This window comes from Poecilia latipinna, unplaced genomic scaffold (genome assembly GCF_001443285.1).
Source record: "Poecilia latipinna isolate Pla-1442-1.1 unplaced genomic scaffold, P_latipinna-1.0 Scaffold502, whole genome shotgun sequence".
Classification (NCBI taxonomy): domain Eukaryota; kingdom Metazoa; phylum Chordata; class Actinopteri; order Cyprinodontiformes; family Poeciliidae; genus Poecilia; species Poecilia latipinna.
In genome coordinates this window covers 65,614-88,351 of record NW_015113118.1, presented here as the reverse complement: position 1 = coordinate 88,351, position 22,738 = coordinate 65,614, and the positions used below count along the sequence as shown (strand labels likewise).

Sequence of the window (22,738 nt, the reverse complement as noted above, 5' to 3'; positions counted from 1 at the left end):
AATACTGCACAGCTCATCCCAAGGCGACAGGAAATCCTGATCTTTTGGCTAGAGACTGGACTAAACACAGTTATGAATTGTAATTTGGGAGGAATTTCTCCTACGGTTCCCAGACAGGTTCTCTGCTTGGGTGACAGATATGTCGCACGGATAATTGGGCTGGTGATAACTGTCATCTGGGCATCTAATGAAGATAATCAGCTTTTAGTTTGACAGCTCAGTTAGGACTAGCCAGCGTCTTCCTCCCTCACTGCACATTTTCTAAATAAAGAATGAAAATGTATTGCCAGTAACTGCTTAACGGAAAAAGTTAAGAATTTAGTCTTATCTTTTTTCTCATATAGAAGTTAATGATTGTTAAATTTTCCAGTGCTCTCTTTTTTTACTTACTTTTACTGCAAAGCTGACCATAGCATTTACTTTAAAACAGAACAGTAAAGAAAATGAGACAAGTTTGCCTGGACCACTAGCAGGATATATTTCCTTCTTTTACCACTTTCCTCGACTTTGCACACTGCTGAAATCAGCACCTAGCATGCAAATGCATTTTTATTAATGCTCCATCCAAATTTATTCACCATTAACAGTTAACAGTTACTCATCCAATGAATATAATAAAAGGTAAAACATAAAGTAACCAGCATTGTAAAGATAAAAACTTTCCCTGCACCCTCATCCACACTTCAAGGAAATACCGGAAAGCACTGTGGGATTTAACTGTTTAATTTGGGATACACTTGGTAATGTGTTTGTGATGGGCAATTTTTCAAAAGACAATTCTGACAAGAATGAATGGTGTTTCACAAAAAGCATCAGTATGCTCTCAACTGACTGTGAATACAAAATAGCAAATGCTTTTAAGCTCTCCATCTGAAATTCGGGAATTGTCTTCCTCACAGTGCTCAGGATGCACGTTTGATTTTGTTCCACAATTCAGTCAAAAAAAAAGCTCTTTTTCTTTAGTTAATAGTGGCTCAAAGTTAACAAAAGAAGAAAAATATTAACTCACAGAGAAAATCCATTCTTGATAACTAGGCAGGGTTACAAAGCTATGAGAATTATTTTACCACTCATTCTTGTTCTCTGGGAACATCCATTAGTCAAACAGCGTCTTGTCTCCTCAGCAAGTGTGATGAGATGTTTGAATTCAAGCTCGCATGCACCAGTTTTATCCATGCAGACTGAGTAGAGATCTCTGCATCAACAGATATTTTTCACAAGAATCTAACACATGACTGATTTTTGGTGTCCCATTGACTGCAAACAACATTCAACTCCTAAAATGATATGCTGAGGGTTTTGTGTCTCCCCAGGGATCTGAATATGCGCCAGTTTGTCTCTCGGTAACAGCTAACTACTACTGTGAAGTGTTAATATTACCACGTTATGAAAAGTGTAAAAGGTTGAATGCATTCACAGCAGTTAATAGAGTCATAAATCTGTCTTTAGTAGTGCCAATATGCACAGAACCCTGTAACTAACTCTGCATGTTCATTTAAAGATGCAATAGGTGGAATTCAGACATCTTTCACTGAAGAGAAGTGGCTTGCTGGGTCCAAACACTCATTTTCTCTTGATATTTCCTGAGGTTAAGTGATACAGATCAAAAAGGCAGCAGACTGATATTATAAAACACAAGCATCTGATGTCAAACAGATTTTCATCAAAAAACACCATGCAGCCACAATTTAAAAACTTCTAAAGTCACAAGAAATAGGATTAAAGACCAATGATTTACAAGCAGCCATGCAAAACGAGTCATTTTATGAGCGGAGTGTAATAGGTTATTGACCAACCTGGAGGTGGGAATGATGAAGCTTCAGGATCATTTATAACTTTAGAACCATCCATGTCTTCATCTTCATTTTACAAACACAAACAATAAATCAGTTCAGTATGACTAACCTGCTGTGACACAGTGCGTGTTGTGCACAATTATGATTTTACAAGCTGTAAAACATGTCAAGAGGATATAGTGAGTTCAGTGCATTCACTTAATTTTTTCCAAGCATGTGAAATTTATGAAAACAAAAGAGAAACATGAGCTTGCGTAATATTAAGAGAATATCTCACAGTTTTCCACAAATCCTTAAACCCCTTGTTCCACCATTGTTTGCATTTAATGCATGGTAATGTCAGGCTGAAAAGAAACTTTGGGATGTTAAGGTCTTCTAACATATAAAAAGGTAAAATTAAGCTCCAACCTGTCTCACCTGCAAGAGTTGATAAAGGCACTACTGAAGGTTACTAGCAACAGCTGTTTTTATGGGTCAATGAAAGTGACACACTGTGATGCTTTGCAGTCTGTTCAGTTTAGGAAAAATCATTTAACTTAAAACAAACATCTTGCCTCTTCCCTGTCACTCCGTCCTCACGAGTGCAATATATTTGATGGTTGTGTATTGATTGATGATATCACAGGCTCTTTGTGAAGTTTTTTCCTCCACAGTTAAGTGATATTTTATTGGAGTGTGAGGGTTCATCTTGGTGTTTTTTAAGCACACAGCAGGGAGACACGTGCCTTGCAGAGAGATGCTATGAATCTTTTCCCTCTTATTTTGTGCTTGATGATTGATGATAAATATATTTTGCTGACATTTCTGGGGATATGAACTTGTCAGTTTTACTCAAGTCTGGGGTGTGATCAGTCCCCACCCCAAATAAAACATTTTCTTAGATGTCAGTGGACTCTTAAGAGCCACGGGATTGGGTAAAGTTTTGTCTTAAGCACTGAATTACCACTATCTATGATGGATATTTCTTTTAAACAAGTCCAACACACACCTATAACATTTTTTTTTCATGGTATTCATGTTGTCTGTGTGCAGAAAGCTTGTATTTCATTTTATGGCTGTATGGTGAATGCCTGTCTATCTAAACTTCTGCCATTCAAGACTTTTTTGTGCTTGTGGCTATTTTTTTTAACCTCCAATGGCCAAAATGATGTCTTCTTGGTTGCATCATTGTTGGTAAAAGATGATCAGCCATGCAGCGTAGCAGGGAATCCCCACCATGTTTGGTGCATGTTGGGTTAAAAGCCACAGAGGTTCCTGTTTGGTGTCAGTTTTGTACCCCGTCAGGTTGGATTTGACTTGACTGAAGAAACATAAAAGAGGCTGAGTTAGCCTTTCGATTTTTACCCTGACAAATAAGATTCAAGTAGAAGCCATTATGAAAGCTGACTTGTTGTTTGGATGAGGAGCCTTCTAATTGGTGCCCATCATTCATCTCTAGTAAATTAGTGTGCCAAATCAAATTTACGGCCTATTTTCACAGCAGAGATTTGACTTGCTACAGCAGGAAAAGTACATTTGTAATTAGGATTGATGATGTTTAATATTTCACTTTTAGTTTGTCTAATTTCAGAGTTCTGGTGCAGCACATGCATAAAAATTATTAATGAGGGTTCTGGCAGCTAAATTTGCTTTTTGGTTTTATTTTTGCTTTGACTGCAAAGGAAATGCATAATTCACTAAGGACATGAAAAAGTGTTTTTCCTCTTCCCGATTTTCCTCTTTTATCCCCTTTGTCAGTTGAGTGTTTCAGAACATCAAACCAATTTAAATATTTCTCAAAGGCAACACATAAAAACAACAAAAAAATAGTTTTTAAATGTAGTTGTTTTTTATTAAGGGATGAAAATCCAAATTTACATGGCCCTGTGAGAAAAAAGTGACTGATTCTGCAGCAGGAAAATGATACAAAACACATCAGCAAATCCAGCACTAAATGACAGAAGGAAAAGCAAAATGAAGGCTTTGAGTGGCTCAGTCAAAGCATGTAGGTTTGGAATTTTGTGCTCTGTTAATAACTGATAACTTCTTTGAAAAACTTCATTTTGAGTTTACTTTTTATGTATTTAAATTATTGTTATAATAAATTATACATTATTATAACATGACAGCCTTTGTAAATTTGATTTTTGTTGAAATTGATTGGGGGAATACAGTTAATCGACATAAACAAACAAACCCTAAAGTACACTTCAAACCACCCAAATCCAGTGCTGTGTTTATCCAGAATTAATTTCTTCTTCCTTTTCTCCTACTTATAGGTTGCAGATCTTCAAACAAATATTAACATCAAACAATGATAACTGGAGTCAATACAAAAAGCAGTTTTCTGAAGATGGTTTAATTTATTTAGGGAAAAAAGGCTACCAAAGTCAATCTAGCCTTATACAAAACTGTAATTACTTCCACAGTTATTAAATCAGAATTTATCTGTGATAAACTACATTTTTGGAAAGTAGTTAATTTTTACTAGCCACACCAGGGACTGATTGCTGCTTGAACAGTACAATCAAGAAATAGTTTAAATAGAATCTGTCTGACAGTAAAAAATAACGTAAAGATATCAGAAAGTAATACACCATGGCCCTCTTCCAAAAATAATTCAAGGACTGAGGAGCAACAGAATCAGTGACATTGCAGAGTCATTTTTACATTTTTGAGACTTTAGTGAATAAAATGGAAGAGAGACAATTTCACAGCACAGTATGTCTCCTTATGTTCACAGAAAACTAATCAAATCTAAGAAGAAGCAACAAGAAAATATTTGACAAAATCAATACCGCAACTTTTTTCTGCTGTCTCTGTATTTTGTTACCACACTTTCCAGTGTTCAACCATGTTGCCCAACAAGAACGTATGTAAAAAAAAAAACAAAAAAAAAAAAAACATTTCAGGATTAAAAATTTTGGTATGTTGAATTTCTATTGGAAACTCAACTTTTAAATGCACAACCCATTAGGGTAAGCTGTGAATTCAAACAAAAACAACTGAACAATATGACAATATCATTCACATTGTGGGAAAAAAAATACAAGAAAAAAATATGGAAATAACACAGACCTAGTCATTTTGATTTCAAGTTTTGTTGTTAAAACCTACTTTTCTCCAGACATGCTTAGAGGAATCTGTTTACAACATTTCAAAAAAGTTTGAATATTCACTACCATTTAGATTTCAATTTTCAGTGAGACACAAATATATATATGATATATCTTTAACTCATTCATCATGGGTACCATCATTAACCAATGATGAAAATATTGCTTTGTAGGATGTACAAATAAAAAGGCAATAAATACATTAAAACTGTTTAGGTTTTCTACCAATGTAAAATAAACCATTCTCTTGTAGGATGTTCACTTGTTTTACTACATACCAGAAAAAACAAAACAAAAAAAACTATTTCTGTAGAAGTAGTGATTACATAATTTTACCAGGGGTGGCATAAATTTAAAGACAGTGTGAGCTGCTTTAAATCCTCCCATTAAATTGCAGATAAATGTAGTTTAACCCCCATAGAAACAGCCTGCTGTTTTCTAGTGTTGTGAATTTTTTGCCCATAACAGAAGTCTCATTTTCAGGCCACCTGTTGGGTGACTCTTTAAGTCGTTGGGAGTTGAGAGAAATGTGTACCATTTTCCCGCTCTGTTACTGTGCAGATGTTTGTGTGCGTGTGCATGCGTGATGCAGTGCAGTCAGCTCTTGATAACCCCCTCTGTGGTTTGAATGACACGCTTCCCTTGAAGCAGCAGGAGGCAGAGCCATATCAGCCTGTGATGGATGGTGTGAGGATGCTTTCAATGATGGATCTGTAGGACTGAGCTAAGACTGACTGTGGCTCACTGCGCTGACAGAAGTGCTGCTGGAGTAACAGCCTCTGTGGTCAGATAGCGGATATTCACATCCTGTTGTCTCACTTTGAACACTGATTACAGATCGAGATATAGGTCTGGGTTTTTAGGCAGTAAATAAGACACCAACTCTCAGCCCTACAATAGGCTGAGTTTTCATTTCCTTTCGGTTCTATAAAAACACCAGTAATCCCTCCGTTTCCTCAATGATGGACTCAACTCACCTCATCTTAAATTAAGGGTCGCTGGAGGTGCAATCCTTAGTACACACTGAAAAGAGAGCAGAGACAGAGACCCAGATAACAGGGAGTCGATTCCTCATACAATTTGTCAGAAGGTCTATAACAGATGGAGGTTGCTAAGTTTAGCACCGATGATAAGTAGCTTAGAGAAAGTTGAAGCACTGTAGGTATCCAGCAGGATCTGGAATAACTCCTGTTCACACTTGCAGACAAAGCATTATCTATGGTTACAAATCACTCAGACATTTTCAGTTTGGTTTTTATGAATGGATCATGTCGGCATACAAACAACTGCAATATGGAACGAAAAACAACAACTAATAACAAAAAAGAAATTATTATATGGTTGATGTATTGTTTCAGTTAGAGCAACTAGTGGTTTATGTGTTCAAGGTAAACACTAGATCACTTTGAAATTAAAAAAAAAAACCTTGTTTACATGCAATACCAGTAAGTGTGGTAATGAAAACATTTGGAAACATTTGAAAACTGTAGGAAGTGAAATTATAAACTAAAATCTTCTGAAAACCAATTAAATATATGGAATCCATGTCATAAAACTGAGCATAATGGAAGCATTTTATATTTTTACTTAAAAAAATGGAACAAAAAAATCATGTTCATTTTTCATTGCATCATTTTGACTTGGTAGGTTTTTTTTTTCCAAACTTTGTTTATTTTGTTTTTGTTCATATAGTCATATGACTCTCATTACAATGTACATATAAAACAGCTGACTTTCTAGTTTTATGGTTAGATCATAAAGTGACATATAAACATTTTTTCTCCATAAATCTATTTTTTCTACAATGATCACAAATCTGTCTGTATTTTAGAATTATGCCACTTTTTGCTGTTCAATGAAATAATAGCAGATGAAAAACAAATTGTATGATAATTTAACTCAATTTACCTTCTATTCACAGTGAAATTGTGACTCATAAAATCCCTTTAACTCTCCAGAGTTCTACTCTTAACCCAAAAAAAAAAAAAAAATTGAAGAACACAGAGGTGGATCTAAGGAAATAACAGCTTTGAAAAGTCCTTTTAACAATTTGACTGAAAAAAACCAAAATGATTTTTAACAGACAAATGCTAGATTTTCTACTCCAGTGTCCTGCAACTTTTAGATGTGACCCTGGTCCAACACACCTGAATCAAATGGATGGATTATTTCCTCAGTAGGGAGTCAAGTTCTCCAGAGTCCTGCTGATGACTTGATTATTTAACTCAGGTTTGTTGAAGCAGACATATTTAAATATTGAAGGACACCAGCCCTCTTAAAGTTATCCAGCAGACATTGATTAACACTCTCAAATAGAAGAGTAAGCCAAAAACGCCAGGTGCCAAAGAAGCTGACTCTTTCAGAAAGTGTTGTGATAATAGATTTTTTGTTTTGTTTTGTTGGTCTGTTGTTTTAAAAATTTTAGTGGAATGAAAAAGTGTGGTAGAAAAGGTCTATAAAGAACAGAAATATCCACAGCCTTAAAAACAAATCACAAATAATTAATACGACCTGAACAAGTATTGTTGGGCGAGAGGCCTAGACAGGAGCCAGTCCAATGCAGAGCGTCACAGAGACACAAACACTCACACTTAAGAGCAATTTAGTTAACTACTCATGTTTTTGAACTGTGAGAGACAGCAGGGAGTACCCGGAGAGAAACCACACATGAACAGGGATAACATGCAAACTCCAAGCAGAAAAGACCACAGACCGGGATTCAAACTGATTGACTGACTTTACAGGAAATACATTTGCTCACAAACTTTACGCAGCGAGCAGTTATTATAAATCCTATTGCAATGTTACAACTTTATTAAAGCAGAAAGATTTAACTCGGTCAGTAACCGTGGAGAAAATAATAAGCATTTACCAGGCATTGCCCGAAAGTCTTTCCAGAAACCCTCACAGGGCGAAACATTTTGGAGAAGAAAAAAGTTTGCTGGATTGTATGAGCAATGTTCTCTCCATTTCCATCAGCGGTTTTAATACAGTCTGAGGTCAAACTAAATACTCTGCTCAGTAAAAAGAAAAGGTCATTTGTCTCATCAATACTGGACAAAATCAAAGTGATGACAGCTTCTGGATCCCATCTGACCATCCAAAGCCAAAGTGCAGCACAGCAATCAATATTTGGAAAGTCTTTAAGAAACTAAGATACGTACTCATCCATGTAAACAAAGACACCCACACACCCTTCAATGTTTAGGTCAGCATTTCTGCTCTCTGGCCTGCCCAAGTGTGATACTTGGGTTCAAATTTTTGCTTTTAAGAACGATTCTAAATTGTAGCAGTATTTTTTTTTCTAATCTTGGCAATGTTTTGTGCCTTTGCTCTCACAAAGATATATTAACATGATTTAGTTTTTTTCATAAATAAACTAAATTTCTTCAACACAGCACACTCTTGTCCTAGAAAAAAAAAAAGAATAAACCTCGTATCGCATGTGTGTAAAGATTTGGGGAGAAACAGTCATAGTGCCTCCCTCTGTGTTTAATGGCCTATAACCAGCGAGATTAGCTCAGTTCACAAATCCATGTTTTAAGAGTCACCATCACTTGATTAGCACCAAAGTAGACAGCAAAAAGATTTTGATTCCCAAGCGTGATATGCATGATTGCAAGAGTCTGATGTCAGTCTGTGTGGAAGACAAAGCAGGATGAAATTCTCCTCTCAATTTAGTTGAGTGTCAAAATATTAAAGGTCGACCCAGAAAGATTGAAATGTTATGAAAAGGTCTGAAACATGCACAGAGTTTTTATTGTCAGTCTACAGGGGCTCAGCATGTCAGTGGACAATGTTACCAAATTGCTTGGATACCCCTATTCAAAGTATTAAAAAACACAAGCATAAAGGGTCATTAATAACTAACACTGTTCCAAAAAAGGCAACTGCTGATGAACGTTCAACAATCTTTTCTGTAGTTTTCGGTCAGATTAACAAACTAAAGAACAGAAATACGACTGATAAAATTTCCAAATGCCATTAAATCTTATTAGTGATATGGAGAAGAATATGTAGTGGTATTACTGAATGTCACAGTTGCATTTGACAATGTTGATCATGACATGTTCATTAAATGTCAATGGAAAAGTGACTAAGATTGGTTCACTGTGCTAGAATCGTTCAGACTGTATTTGGCAACCACTTCCTTGTATTACGTAGCAACTATAAGTCTGAACAAACTATTCATGGGTCTCTATAAGGTTTTATTCACAGGTAAATATAATTCAACAGCTACACTGTATACTCCAGCTGGCTCATATTATGGAGTAGCACAACATCTTCTGATCTAATGAAGCCTCTTGATCAACTTTTCCACTGAAAATCCAGGAAAATATTTAACATGATAAAATACTTATGTATGAGACACGTGAATCCTTATTTATTAATTTGTAGATCTGAATCCTGGCCACGGAGCTCTATTGTGTTCAACTGTTGTTCATTTTTGTACCAGAGACTATGTGTTTTGTTATATCATTATGCAGAAATTGCTTTTCTATTCAAGAAGCTCTGCTATTTGCTGCTCCACTTACCCTGACAGCTCCAAAGTGAAATTTTAATCTCTCTTCAGTGGCAGCAGCAGCTGATAGCAATTAAGGACAAAGCCTGGATGCTGAAGTGGTGCTCTGTTTACCCACATCACTTGCTGCAAAACTTCACTGACTTCTTGTTATGTTTGCACCCTCTGTCCGCTCTGCTTGGGCCTGAATTTCTAAACTAAATCAAGGCACTATGTGAAGGGAATAATTATTCCCTTATTTGGGTTTGTGCTGATGTTTGCTTTGCTGAAATGAAAGTACATTAGAGTTTGTACTTTTTGCTGATCGTAGATCCTTATTTTGTGGTATTCATGCAGTTAATCATTAATTGGGGTTGTAATCTAAGTAAATTTAATGCATGTTGCTCTAGAACACTGCAGGTTTAACTCTGCCGGAATAAAGCGAGCACACTGCCATTTTACCCACTTGTGCTTGGGTATAATGCAGCCTTTGCTGTGCTGCAGCCAACACACAAAGCTCCTGCTGTGTTAGAGCAAAGAGCTTTTTTGCACTGTGAGCTTTCCTTCCTCTGTCAGAGAAGAACTGTGCTGAAGCCCAGAGCTCACAGCAAGCAAAATGAGACTTCACGAAACCGTGTTTTTAAATTCAAACTTGTCTCAAACAGTAGGAGAAGGATATTTTTTCTCCTTGTTTCTATCAGCGTCTTTCATGTTAATGTGTTAAAGGAAATGTCTGCTTATTAGCTGCAGAAGCTGAGGGGGCTTCTTGTTGTATAGCCATTTCTCACAGCTTTGCATTTTGTGACAATTTAATTTTAAAGAGATGTGTGTCATCTCTTAACCACGGACATGTTGAGAACGATCCATTCTTCTTCGTCGGGCTTCCTTTTTTAATCTAGAAGTGGTTTGGCACATTTCTATGGGAATAAAGAACAGCACAGAGGCTAAAATACTTCCACCAGCATACATAAAAAAATGCATACTCAAGAGTGAAGTGATCAACACATTTGGTAGTTTTTACAGAAAATAAGATTGGTGACAGCAGCTGGTAGACCTTTCCAGGAGAAAATGATAATTTTGACTACAAGTTTTTTATTGTTGTCTTTAATTTAAATTGACATTTTTTTCTACAAAAAAAAAAGGCATGGAAAAAACCTTGTTTGATATTAGCCTAAGCATAATGCAGAAGAGAATAATGTAATACAGTAAAAATATTATTGCACAAAATTCTTGCTAAAAATAAAGAAATTAAGATAATCATTTGTAATGACATTGGTGACAGATTTTTTTTTTTTTTTCCTACACTTTCAGCAAAGTGTGATGTTTGGGTATCCCCTCCTTCCTTTAAGAAAATTGAACTGATTCCAGTAAAATGTTCATTTTAATATTCTAAAATTGTCTAAAGATAATTTTAGGTAGATGTTCCTGAAAACACACCTGAGAATAAGCTGATTATTATAACTTGTACATTCAACCTGACTAAGAGCTGTTTTCTGTCAAAGTGTTCTGCAGAAAAAATGGATTACATACAGTTTTTGTTGTTTGATTCTGAGTTTTTTGTCTGTCTTGTTCACTGCTCCTCTTAATACAACCTGAGCAGTGAACTCTCTGCTCCAGATGCTCAAAAAGCAGGAGTTGAAGACACCTGCTGGCAGACAAAGGAGAGAGGCCATCTTTCAGGAGATTTTTTGATAGTAGTTTTAGAATTGTGTATTGCTAACTCACAGTTAACTATATGAATACTTAGTTATGAAGCTCAGGAATACACAGATTTTTCTACAAATCTACTTTTCTTTTACCAATTTAATAAAAAAAAAATGCAAAAAAAATATTAGTAAATTTTCATTTTTAGTTATGACTTCTTTGAAGTTAGCACTAAGACTAACAATCACTCATCTGGGTATAACTGTTTCTCTTTGACAGACTGGAGGGCACATTGCAGGCCACTTTGTCAACATAGCGGCAGCATCGCTGTGCTGCCCAAAGATATCAAGAGTGTGGTGTCATGACCCGTTGCCAATACTTAAAATAAATCCCAAAATCGACCGATGTGCAGAGAAGGAAGGATGTGTTTGCTCATCCATGTTTTTCATGTGCTGCTTGATTGAAACAGATGCTTACCATTTGGTTCATGAAGCAGGTCACAAAGAGTTGTCAGATGTCTGAATTACAGATGCAAACAAAGTTAGTTGTTTTTTAGAGCAGTGACATTTGCAATTTGAGACAAATGTTGTGCCTCCGTCTAAAAGAATGTTGTTACCAAGATTCTACAGAGAACAAACATTTATCCATTACTTGTATTACTAGCATGCAAAAAAATTTCACTATACAGGAGTTCTTTAAAGAAAAAAACAAATAAATCATGCGCTTTTCTATCATGGACTGATCTGAGAATTTGACCTGGAAAGTATGGTTTTATATTAAATTTTAAAAGATCGAAATGGAACCTGAATCCATGTGCAGGTAGGCGATGCTTAAATAGTTTCCTTTTTATATTCAAAACACAATCTGTCACTGGGATATGAATTATACTGAGATGCATTAACTGCTGTCATATTTATTTATTTTTTTTTCTCCACTGCTCTCATAAGCTGAAATGCCAATTGGGAACAGCTCAAAATCTTGTGTTAATACCAGGGAATCCTGAAATACTCCTGTCAAGAGGAAAAATTTAGACGTTTTTGTTTGCGAGAAGCTACTTGTCATCTTCACTGCAACTGACAGATTGTCAGGCTGAAGCAGTGTGGAGAGAAATCTGCTTTCGTTGCCCCCACACTGTACCTGATAATAGTCACAACAATTAAACAGCTTTGCACTCTGCTGAGTTCTCAGCTGAGCACATGTTGGTTGTCAGAGTGAGAAAATCTGACACCAGGCAGGGGGAACACAGACTGTTCTGTTAAAATTCCTTTTGTTGTTGAAAATTATCTTCAATTAAAGTGCATTAGAGTTTTTTAAAACCTAAATCTGTCCTCTATTTCAGCCACACCATCACTTCCAGTCTTGTCCTGAATGATTATGTGAGCTTGACAAAACTCTGTTTTTTAAGAAAGTCAGTGCTATGTCCCATTTTCCATATCATTATTTCTTGTTTTTCTGTGGTGTGGCTTTGTGAGGAAATCGTCTTACGCTTCCAGTATCAAGGTGGAGTATCTCTGGAAGCGTGGCCTCTAACCTGTCTTTATGAATACATTTCATAACTTGCTACAGTGGCTTAGATGAGAACGGATAAGCCTGCTGTGGATGAAACCGAAAACACCAAGCAAACTCCAAATACCACAGGAAGAGGGAAAACATTTTTTCCTTTTACATTACTGCTATGTTCTTGGGTTGGTTGTAAAGAAATCAGATTGACATGTTAAAGCATTTCTTTTTTTTTTTTTTTTTCCTTAAACATATACTGGTATTTTCAGCTTCTATGTTTCTTGGGCAACCAGTAGGTCGACTATTTTAAATGAGAGTCAGTCAGGTAACCTGTTTTTAGGACTTTTACACCTCAAGTTTGAAGAAGTAGGCTGGAGATTATCCTTCCTGACCCCCTCACACCAACAAACTCTTACAAATCTCTCCCTTGGACAGGAGCTACAGTAGCTACCAAACGGCCTTTAGACACAAAATTAGTAGGTTTTCCATAACCCACTTTGTCACATGGTCATCATGACTTACAATGCCTGAAGAGTAGCACGTTATGGTCCGTGTTTTTAACACAGCATACCACTGTGACATCTAATTTTGTTCAAAATTATTGCCTAAATGCTGAAAATACTGAGAGCAACAATATAAGTACACTTATATAGTGTACTTTAGGAAAGTACACTATATAACAGAAGGGGAGACAAATAGAGAGATAGATTTATTCATATTTACTGTATTAACTTATGTTTGATTTACTAGTTAACTGTTATATTTAACAATAAAGTAGGCATCTGTAATTGAATCTGTTGCATAACAAACGGCATCACTGGGATTCCAGTTTTATAACACTTTCATCATTTTATCTTGTCTATTCTTACTGCTGTGCAGTTGTTTAAAACTTATCCAAGTGGTTTAATTTATCTTGTTGAAATGTCGGCCCAGCATCTGTCCAGATTGGGGATTTCTCAGCTGAGTATGATAATACTTACATTCATCATACAGGAGAACAGCTCCAAAATAAGTCAGCAACAGAGACATTTTTAAACTTGCGTGTCTGCGTTTTTCCCCCAGGAACTCAATAAGAAGATAAAATATTGCACCATTTCTAAAGATTTATTGTTTCTTCCATAGAAAGAAACGGCTAAATGCTCAAATGAAGATGCATTTAAATACAGTACTATGCATAGATGTAACAATGTTACCAATGTGACAATGAAATGATTTTAGCATCAATATTATTTTATATATATTTTTTCTTTGAAAGCATCACATTTTACAGTACATTGCTTTTGGTTACATTCTGAGCTTCAAAATGAACATGTCTAATTATGTTTCTGAAGTAGCTTTTACATTCAATAATCTATTTACAAGTTTTGTATTCACTGCTTCACATTTAATTTGTGGCCAATGACAAGCTACAATAAAACTTCCAGATCATTTTAACCAGCATACCCTTTTATTTTCGGCCAGGTTGGACTTTTCATCATAATACGGGAGGCTGGGAGACATTCCCTTTAAGAGAGATGTTTCACATCAAAGCTTATCTGGTTAGGTGTGCCGCAGCCTTCAGGTCTGCTGTCTATATTAGACAGTGCATGTGGTGAAGACACAGCTTAGGAGAATACACGGCTGTTTTCATTAAAATCATGTTTTGCAGACTGCTCCTCCATCTTGTTTTGTTTTGACACACACAAACGTGGCCAGTTGTCATCAAAAAAAAGGCACGCTCTGTATCATTACCAGGAAGCCCTGCTGCCTCCTTTCTGTCTTGTTCTCAGCAATCCATGTGGATGAAAAATTATATTTACACAAACACAGTTTTATCCATTAGAAAAACAGCAAAATCACATGTGTGAGGAATTGAAATGATCACAAAGCTTTGTGATAATTAGCTGACCTACATGTCATGCTACTGAGTGGTGCATGTAGTCCTTCTCTTTCCGTAGTGGATCACAGATATCTTTACAGGAGTCGGGCAAAACTACCAATATACAAACATCTGTAACCAAATCAATCACAGTATGAAAAAAGTTAGTTTAATGAAAATAATCCTTTTTTCTACACGCCTATGCTTTCACTTGATGGCAATGTGAGGCATTTCATTTTCAAAGCAACCCTGGATCCAAAGCAAATATTCATCCTAACTAAAGGTATCATGATCCTGCTTTATTTGCAGTTTGGAAGAAGGAATGTAAATGATGATAGATTCTCCAGAAAAAAAAAAAAAAAAAAAAAAAAAAAAAACACCGCCTAATTTTGCCAACGGACCAGCATTTCCTCCGCCGTCCTGACAGAAAACACAGCTCCACACACACTGGCTCGGAAGTTCCTTAGTTTTACATAGTTGAGTTTAGTTGAGTGTTACTAACTTTGTGAGTTTGTTCACCAAACTACTTAACTGAAGGATTGAATTCTTATTAACAAATTTGTCTTACTTTAAAAATAAGTTATGTTTATTCTATACATTTGTAAAGTTAAGCTGTCTGTGAATGTGTTGAGCTTAATCCTTCATCTATTGTTGTTCTAATATCCATACCCTGTCAGGTAGGCGTTCATAAGCAAGGCTGAACTACTTTACTACCACCGATACAAATATTTTGGTAACTTTGATAAATAACTAATTTTGGTAATAAATGCCTTTGGCCTTTATTAATAACTATCTATAGCCAAACCAGGCTGTTATTGCACAACAGAGCTCTCAGAACACATCACAGAAACTAACTTACATTTATGCTCCACACCTGGAACACTTAAATAGAAACAGTGATTTATTTCAATACAAGATCCATACTTTAAAAGAAGAAAAACTTTTTTGCCCCAAGATCATTTTTAAGTTCAATATTCTTTTCTACTTTTTGCAGAATTATCATTGCTACAGTTTTTTTTTTAAATCAATGAGCTAGTTGAGTCTGTGTTTTAATTTTACATTTTTAGAATCATTTCTCTCACTACATCCTATGCAAAACATTTTGTCTTGTGTGTGTAACTGCCTCTTCATACGCGGTATAAACCACCATAGCCTTGTGCCGGTATGTTATCCTTCCCCACAGCTGCACTGAAGGCCACTTTATGCTTTTAATGTTATCGGTATATCTGTGTACAGATACCCCAGGTGAGCTACGCCTCTACAGCGCCGGAGCTGAGTGACAACACCCGCTACGACTTCTTCTCCCGTGTGGTGCCTCCAGACACATATCAGGCCCAGGCCATGGTGGACATTGTTAAGGCCATGCGCTGGAACTTTGTCTCCACTGTGGCCTCAGAGGGAAACTACGGAGAGAGCGGAGTTGATGCTTTCATTCAGAAGTCTCGGGAGGATGGTGAGTACACCTGTCCCCGGATGGCATTTTGCACCACTTAGTCTCTTGACTCAGCGTAATAAGTTAAACTCATAAATTTCTTCAAAAAAAATAAGAAATTACATCTACTGTTATTGCAAAGTAAATAATGGGGAGAAAACCTGTTGGAGAACCATGAGGTAAACAAATAGTTTAAAAGATGACCACAAGAAAGTAAAGTATATAGTTACATTTTTAATCATTTTTTTAGCAATAGGCTGATTAAAGGTTGACTCACTCACAAAATGGTGAGTGGTTTGGTTCAATGCACTTTTTTCCAATACAATAGTTTTCTCTACTATCATTTGATTTTCAGCTTTGTGTCTGTAGGGAGTAAGGGTGCTATAATTCTAGAGATATTACCTGTAAATTATCCATAAAACTCAAAACTAAATATAACAATTTAACATCATTAGACTTTGAGGATATAATTACTTTTACAGTGAAAAGAAAAAAGAAAGAAGATGTGTCTTAATTTCTATTGTTTTAAGTAAACTAAGGAGCAGAGGCAGAAAGCTGACAGATTACAAATCATGGTAGATTTCAAGTACTTAAACTTTCTGTGACATGATTCAGCATCAGACAAACAAAAAGATTCAGATTGTCAAAAAACAAACAGATGTGATTGGGAGTAGATTTCAGATTATTCTCTCAAAGAATCTACTACCATAGTATATTACTCCTAAAAAGGATAAATAATGAATAAATAAAAAGATAAGTAATGATTTTGCCATTTTGCTAGACAGGACGTGTGTTTGGATGCACCTATTAGTGCATCCATGTATGTGTGTGCTTGCTAGCTTCAAGGCAGCTTTTTTGTCAGTATAAAAATAAGAAACTGCAGAAGAAAACAGGTTGCAAACTACTAATCAGGCTCACAGCTTCCTTTGCTGACCTACTGGTGCCCTCTCACCCTTCACTAGGCTACTGGTGTGAAGCTTACATTTAGTGCATACTCTGAGCCCAACCATACACACATAACAAACCAAGACAAAGTGAACAAAAAGGTGCATTTTTTTTTAGGAACTGCTCGATTTCTAAACTCACATTCTAAAAAAAGACATTGTGACAAAATGAAAGCCCATGTAACATTCTTACTCATAGCTGCCAAACATTTTGAGGAGATGTTGCTTTATGTTGCTTGAATGTACAAGTAAGCACATTCTAGCTGTCATATTAATTCTGAAAGACTGTCAGGTCTAAGTCTTTAAGTTTAACACCTGGAACAGAAGCTTGAAACAACAGTGATGATGTTCTGCTGTATTTTTTGTATTTTAGGCTCATATCTATTTTCTCTGAATCACACCTGCATGTTGATTTTCCCTTAACGCCACAAAGGGCTGTTAAAAGTATTTATCCATCACAGATTTCTTTTATTTTTGCTGTTTTGTCACTTAAATATTCCAGATTATTTAATACATTTTAATATCAGACAGAGAAAATCTCAGTAAACACAAAAGGCAATTTTCAAATTATGATTTCACTCAATAAGGGAAATAGCTATCCAAAGCAAACTGGCTCTATCTGAAACAGTAATTGTCTTCTAACTGGAATTACGCCTTTAACATTTCCGTGGATGATCATCAGAAAGTTTGTTGTGGCTAGCATTAGTTTTGACCTTGAAACTTATATGGATGCCTCTTTTTCCAGTCTAACTTGTCAAATCTAAGACATCAACCCTAGCTGAGGAAAGTGAGGCCTTCAGTACTTAAATGCTGTTCTGTATTCATTTGTGGCATCCTAGAAGAATTGTTGGTGCATTCTCTGTTCCATGTTTTCTCCATTTGTGGAATATGAGTCCCAAAGTTACATGGCTTGTAACTTTTTCCAGGTTGTTAGAAATCAACTATTTTCTCATTTGTTTTGCATTTCTTTAGATCAGTGTGTGATGTTTTGGTTCTTGAGATATGTTAGCCTTCGTCCTGTTGTCAGGATTTAAAAGGGATTTTTTGATTCAACAGGTAAGAAGTCAAACCTGGGTATGGACAGCAAAAATACGGAATTATATATTTCTCATCGAGCTAGGTTAATTTAGATAGCTTTTTTTCCCTTAAGAAAGAACACCACAGTTAAAAAAAACAGTTTTTTATACATACTGTGATTGTTCGAAAAAAATATAATAGTCGATCTGACACCTCTAAGTGTGACCAAAAAAAAAAAAGCATAAATGTAAGAAATCTATGAGGGTCTTCTATAATCAGCAAAGTACTCAACAAGAAGAATTATCGAGTAGTGTGATTCCATGTCATAACACCTTCTATTAGAGATAGACAATAATCTGTATATTAAAAACACATAACTCCTACAGATATTACACAAAGTTAACAATAGGTGTTTTTGGACTCTCCATCCAGTTGCTTTAGGTGTGTTTACTCTGTTTTACTGAAAGAGCTCCCGTGATATTTGACTGCTTTGGTTGACTAAGTGCAACTGTAATTAAAAAATGCACTTTAAGATACCCCAGTGATGTCTCTGTCTTACACTGTGCCTACAAAAGAAAAAAAAAACTTATATATATATATATATATATATATATATATATATATATATATATATATATATTTATTTCTCTACTCAGATAAAGTCCTTGGGATGCTTCATGCAGAAAGAATGTTTTTCCTTAACCCTCAGCAGACTTGTTCCCAAGAGATTAATAGAACAAAGTGACAGACTGAGTCGATGAACAACATCTAAGTTTTTTTTTTTTTCTTTTTGTAGGCACAGTATATATATTATATATATATATTCCTTGGAAACTGTTTTAAACATAACTTTGATCAGATTTGCTTAGTTAATGTCCTCAAAATGAATATTGCAGGCCTAATGTACTCTTGCAATGTCTCCAAATAAAACAATCCACTTCTGTTTCATGTTATCACCTTTGGGGAAGACATGAAGGCATAAAAACAGAAGTCTCTTTCTGTCTCAATTCAAGAGAGATGGATGATGGGAATCCCAAAGTTACTCGTACTTTATCTGCCAATCCACTGTAATACTTTCGGAGCTCCTCTAGCATAGTAGTTTGTGGAAAGGAATAGATCTGGGATAAGCTGGAAGTTGCTGTGTCATTTCTAAAGGAGACCAAAATCACCTTACTTGATCCATCTGAAATTCATAAACATATCTACACTATAAGATCTGACCATCACTTAAAACAAATGAGGCGAGCTATGCTCATAAAATAAGGTATGACCTCATTGAAAAATATCTCCTGTGAGGAACGTTACCCAGTAAAAGAGCTGTTGCTCTAAAATATATCAAGATGGTTCCATCCTTCCTATTAGCTTTATTATTCCACCCTAGACACCATAAAAGGAGGAGGCAATCATTCCAAACCTTATGCACCACACTCAGAGGCCCTGACCATGGATATTTTTCAACTGATATTTTTCCATTTACTTGGGAAAAAAATGTCAGACAATTAGACTTTCTGAAAAAAAAAAAAAAAGATGAAATAGCACTTCAAATCATATACTTAGGAAAGTTAATTTTTTCTAATCATGAAGAAAACTTAGAAAGTCATGTTTTCTAAGAACATGATTTTTATTGGTGACAGCCTATCACACATTAACATGGGTGCAGGTAAAATGGTATAAACAACGCAAGTTTTGTTGTGATTTCCAGCCAACAAAGATGTGAGCATAGACCCCAAAGACAGAGCTCAGTGTTTGTTAGTTTTTTAAAATCATTCCTTTATATATCATCACAGATATACATAAACAAGATTTTAATAAGAATCTCAAATTTGGAAAATGTATTTTTTTCTCAACAAATCAGCCAATTGTACAACCAAGAAAATAAGCTCATTTTGTGAAATAGCCATGTTGGTTTAGAAAGATTAAAAAAAGCAAGATGAGGTGGTACAAAGTCGTGTTGCTACTAAGATATAGCATAGATGTTTATAATATCCATCACTCTAGAATACAAAGGAAAGTGTCATTAGCATTTTCAATGCCTTGTGGCATTTTAGCAAATAACACTACACCCCTATTTGGAAGGTGTTGAAAACAACAGGAAAATGGTCCAAAAACCACCTACTGTTAAATGTAACATTTGTAGGCGATATATTGGATCTCGAGTCTTGTTTCTCTGAACTGCAAGGTGCTAAATGTGATACTGGATTACCTGCATACTATCAGATCTTTGTAGCATTGGCTCAAATAACTCAAAGCGGATTGATAGATCTAAGCCTAGCATACTTCTTTATCAATGTAGGAACAGTATTTTTCTCTTGTTTGTCTGGAAGATCTGAAAGTTCCTCTAATGTATGAATACACACAATGCAAATACATTTGTTATTTCCTTGCATTGCTAGTAGTATAGCAGATAGTGTGGACACTCAGAACAACAATCCAATAAAAAATTGGATATTAGGACAGGAATATTATGTGATACAGTGAACAAAAATGCTGATTCAGTGAGGCTGATTCAGCAACCTTATTGTCATTTTTCTGCCTTGATAACCATTTGTTGTGGCACTGACAGAGTTCAGTGGATGCCCACCTATTCACAGTTCAGTATTCATGGATTCACCTATTCACCAAAAAATTGCCATTTTACAGATTTCTTTTGTAGAGTTCATCTTAAGCATTCAGAAGAAAATGTAGCTTTTGAAAATGAAATATTGCACAATGCTTCATGACACGCCTTTAGCTGGCGTTTGCAGAGCAGCCAATCCAGAAGTGCTTTTCATTGTCCTTGATTAGCTGAACCACCAACAGCGTAGATAAAGAAAGAAAGCCATGGCTGTTAACTCCTGAAGAACTGACAAAATGGTTCCCACTGTGTATATAAACGCACACTAACATACATTTGGTGTTTCAACTATTATAATAGGCAATTATTATAATAGTTGCCTCATGTATTTGAAGATTTAAGCTACTTGCAATCTGTTGTGGTTCCTAACCCCCACCAATACAGGTGGCCCACTCTAGTATGCTTTTACCCTGAGTAGTTGTCAGCCTAAACCTTTATAGTTTCTCTTTCTTCAGTGATCATGTAAAGTATGTTGATTCTGTAAGCTTTTTTTATGAATATGAACAAGAATTTCCTCAGATATGGAAAAAGCTAGACTCATAGAACTCATCAGATTTTCTTTGTGAGTGAATAAATTTCTTCAATCAACACTTAACAAATCAAATCAGTTTAAAAGGCCCAGAAGAACCTACAGATCATTTTCTACATATGATTAGCTTACAGCTTGAGGTCTTACGAGAAATTTTAGTCTGCGCTCTGCTTCAACAGCATTAAGTAAGCAAACTAATCAGTCTGTTACAAAATTCTACACAATCTGTAAATACTAACACGACTGCTGCTCTTACCAAATCACACGGGATCAGTAAGAGTTAAATACACAAAGGTAATACCTGATGAGGCAAATTATTTGAATTATCTTCCATACCAATGACCCCAGATGCCCTGGAGTCACCTGTTTGCCGTTGTACCAGCAGACTTTTCTCTCTAAGGAGCGATAATAACATATCTGTGCACATTGTGAGCAAGAAGCGGATGATGATGAAAGGTAAATATGAATTCCAGGTGGGGTTGTTTTGGTCTTTGCTGGCCTCTCTTCGCGGTGAGAGAAAAAGGAATATAGAGCTGTGAATTGGTAACCTTCAGACTTCCTTTTTTCTTGGAGGTGACCAGTATTTCATCTCAAAGGTGTTGTTGCTGAATGCGAAGCCTTCTACCCCGTTTCACTCTCCTGAGTAATACGTACTGGATAAGATGTAAAATTCAAAGATAAGCACTAAAAAAGAAATCACATGGAAAAAGACTTGTGCTTGTCCATTTGTAAATTAAAAGGTATTAAGCGAGATAATTATAGGATTGCAACTTTGCATATAATGTTTGTTAAAAACATGAGATAAATAATTCAAGATGAAAGACGTAAGTATCTCATTGTCCAGACAATGTGGATATTGAAGCAAAATAAAACATTTAAATCACCTGCAACCCTTTTTGCTTCTTATTGCCTTATAGTTACCTACCAGCTGGACATTTTTATCATCAGTGTAGTCATCATAATTACAAAGTTTCATAATGAAAATGGTCAATATGTACAGTACAATTTTGTGAAAAACACAGATCAGGATTAGTCATTTTACCAGATCAATACAAGATTGAAATGTAAGGTGACAAATCAAAATTAGTATGAGTTTAATTTCTTGATAGGTTTGTACTTTTAGCATACTGTATTTCTCCTGTTGTCAGATAATATCTTTATCTTTCTCTCAGAGAAAAATAAACATAACGCATTTAATGGATATTTGTGTTTGTCAAGGGGCATCCATCCGTTTCTGTTTGGAGCTTTAAGACAAATTCTTACTGGTCTCACAATGGCATCTAACATTTGGAAAGGATCCATACTGTGCAGCAAAAGAAAGCAGCATGCCGTGTTCAGGTCGCATCACTTGTAATCTTGATTGATGATGATGATTATCATCGTCTTCCTGACCTCATTCACTTCAGATCCCAGCATCCTCCTTATTTCTTCTGTTTCCTTATAAGCTCCATTGTGTTCTGGATCACTGACAAAAAACATTTTGATTAATCCAATAAATTTTAATTAAACAGCCATATTTGAGCAGTCAACTATCATTTCCATTTAAAAATAGGTTTTTGTCCTCGAGTTAATAAATCTATAAAAGCAAAAATCTAAATTGATATATTTTGTATTTGTTCGATCATATGACAATGATACTGATGCAGTGCACAATTATTCAAAAAAGGCAAAGCAGTGGTAAAGTCAGCAGCATGGTGATTTTCAAAGGGTCTTTATATATATATATATATATATATATATATATATATATATATATATATATATATATTGTTTTTGCTGACATTTATCTATTCTTATAAACCATATTA

At 35.5% G+C, this 22,738-nt stretch overlaps 1 protein-coding gene and 1 long non-coding RNA gene across 2 annotated transcripts in view; one reads left to right on the top strand and one right to left on the bottom strand.

Annotated features, from left to right (window-relative positions):
- LOC106952242 (metabotropic glutamate receptor 4) overlaps positions 1-22,738 on the top strand; it is a 168,312-nt gene that overhangs the window by 90,875 nt on the left and 54,699 nt on the right. Inside the window, exon 3 of the mRNA XM_015040243.1 lies at positions 15,631-15,847. Within this exon, the coding sequence (XP_014895729.1) occupies positions 15,631-15,847 (217 nt within the window). The remainder of the gene's footprint in view (positions 1-15,630; positions 15,848-22,738) is intronic.
- Positions 19,388-22,738, bottom strand: part of LOC106952243 (uncharacterized) — a 9,411-nt gene continuing 6,060 nt past the window's right edge. Inside the window, exon 2 of the long non-coding RNA XR_001425944.1 lies at positions 19,388-22,395. This is a non-coding gene — a long non-coding RNA (uncharacterized LOC106952243). The remainder of the gene's footprint in view (positions 22,396-22,738) is intronic.